The following is a 1385-nucleotide window of genomic DNA, read 5'->3' as shown; positions in this document are numbered from 1 at the left end:
TATAAAAACAAAAGTAAGTAAACAAATTTTTCTCCTATTTTAGTCTTACCTGTGTGTCTTTCAATACTTGCTCGGCCTTTGCATAATCTTCATGTGCTTTGTTCAGCTGTCCTTGCTTAGCTTTAATCTCTTCTACTTTACCATCAACTTCTGCCTATTAATACAAATACATTTATACAATATTTATACTATTCATGTGAGCTCTGACTGTACCTGTACACCTCTCAAATCTTTCTCTAGCTTTGCCTTTCGACGACTATCTCTATCTATTTCTTGGTTCTTTGCTGTTATTTCTTCTTGCAACTACAGAAATTAAGTTAAGGGATTATTGTCAATAGTTTTGTTGTTTTTATATCATGTATATACCTGTAAGACTTTTAGCTCAACCGACTCTCTTTCGTTTTCTGCTTCCTTTCGTTTTTCCATTAATTCACTGAGCTCTGTGCGTAGCTATGATAAAGAGAATTATATAGTAATGTGAGTTCTATAGCTTACAGCACTAATCTCCTCCATTTGCTCATCTCTCTCTACTGTAAGCTCCTCCTTTTCTTTTTCTAGAGCCTTCATACTGTATACAAGGAGATGCAAAGTTTATGCAATGTATGTACATGTATACTACAAACCTTTCCTGCATTGCTGGGCCTAGTCCAGCTCCATTTTCTATGAGCTTATTCAAGCTGATGTTCTCAAGTTTGAGTTGGTGAATAGTCTCGTGAGTTTTGGTTTCTTTGTCTTGTGCATCGTCCACTGCACGCCACAGCTTCTCTATCTCTTGCTTTTGTGAAGATATGGTTGCTTTATCATCTTGGGTGATTTTTAGAGCTGAAGTGACTTTTGATGCATTTGAAATGAGCTCTGCATTTAGCTCTTGGCATTGTAGCATTAAGCGCTTCTCGCTCTCGTGTGATTTTATGAGTGCTTTGTGGAGTTTCTCATACTCTGTTTTGAATTTGCCCAAACTCCCATCTCCCACCATCTCTTGTAGCACCTGCAGTTGTTTGCATGTTTATCATAATCACTTATAATGGCTCACCTCCTCAAATTCCTTTTCCAATTCTTCAAAGGTGCTTTCTACCCGAACGTCCTTGCTCTCTCCATCGCCACTTGCAGAATCTGTATCCTTGGCAGCCTCCTCTGGAGGGGCTTTAGTCTCCTGTTCCTAAAATCGGAGGAAGCATGGTTAAAATAGTGTGAGCTTGCACCTCCAAACTGCTAGCTTACCTCCATTAGTCAACTTATGTTACCATGGCAACTTTATTAGATCACGTGGCTAATAAAATTTTCTTCATCTTTTAAAACTTAAAGAAAAGGAAAATGCAAGAGCAAGGAGGAGGGAGAGTCACTAGAGAGTTAAGGGAGAAAGCTGTTGAATATTACAGCCAGCA

General features: G+C 38.6%; 1 protein-coding gene across 1 annotated transcript; it reads right to left on the bottom strand.

The window, feature by feature from the left end:
• Window positions 1-27: 27 nt before the first annotated feature.
• LOC100640858 (cilia- and flagella-associated protein 58-like) lies at window positions 28-1378 on the bottom strand. The gene is made up of 7 exons (XM_011411041.2): window positions 1222-1378; window positions 1034-1159; window positions 624-988; window positions 496-568; window positions 367-450; window positions 214-303; window positions 28-154 (listed from the first exon to the last, which is right to left on the bottom strand). The coding sequence occupies exons 1-7, from the start codon at window positions 1225-1227 to the stop codon at window positions 35-37; spliced, it is 864 nt and encodes a 287-aa protein (XP_011409343.2). The 5' UTR covers window positions 1228-1378; the 3' UTR covers window positions 28-34.
• Between the last annotated feature and the right edge of the window lie 7 nt (window positions 1379-1385).

This window comes from Amphimedon queenslandica, unplaced genomic scaffold (genome assembly GCF_000090795.2).
Source record: "Amphimedon queenslandica unplaced genomic scaffold, v1.1 AMPQUscaffold_3230_Cont24772, whole genome shotgun sequence".
Lineage (NCBI taxonomy): Eukaryota > Metazoa > Porifera > Demospongiae > Haplosclerida > Niphatidae > Amphimedon > Amphimedon queenslandica.
Note: the sequence above shows the minus strand (reverse complement) of the source record. Positions and strands in the feature narration are given on the sequence as shown.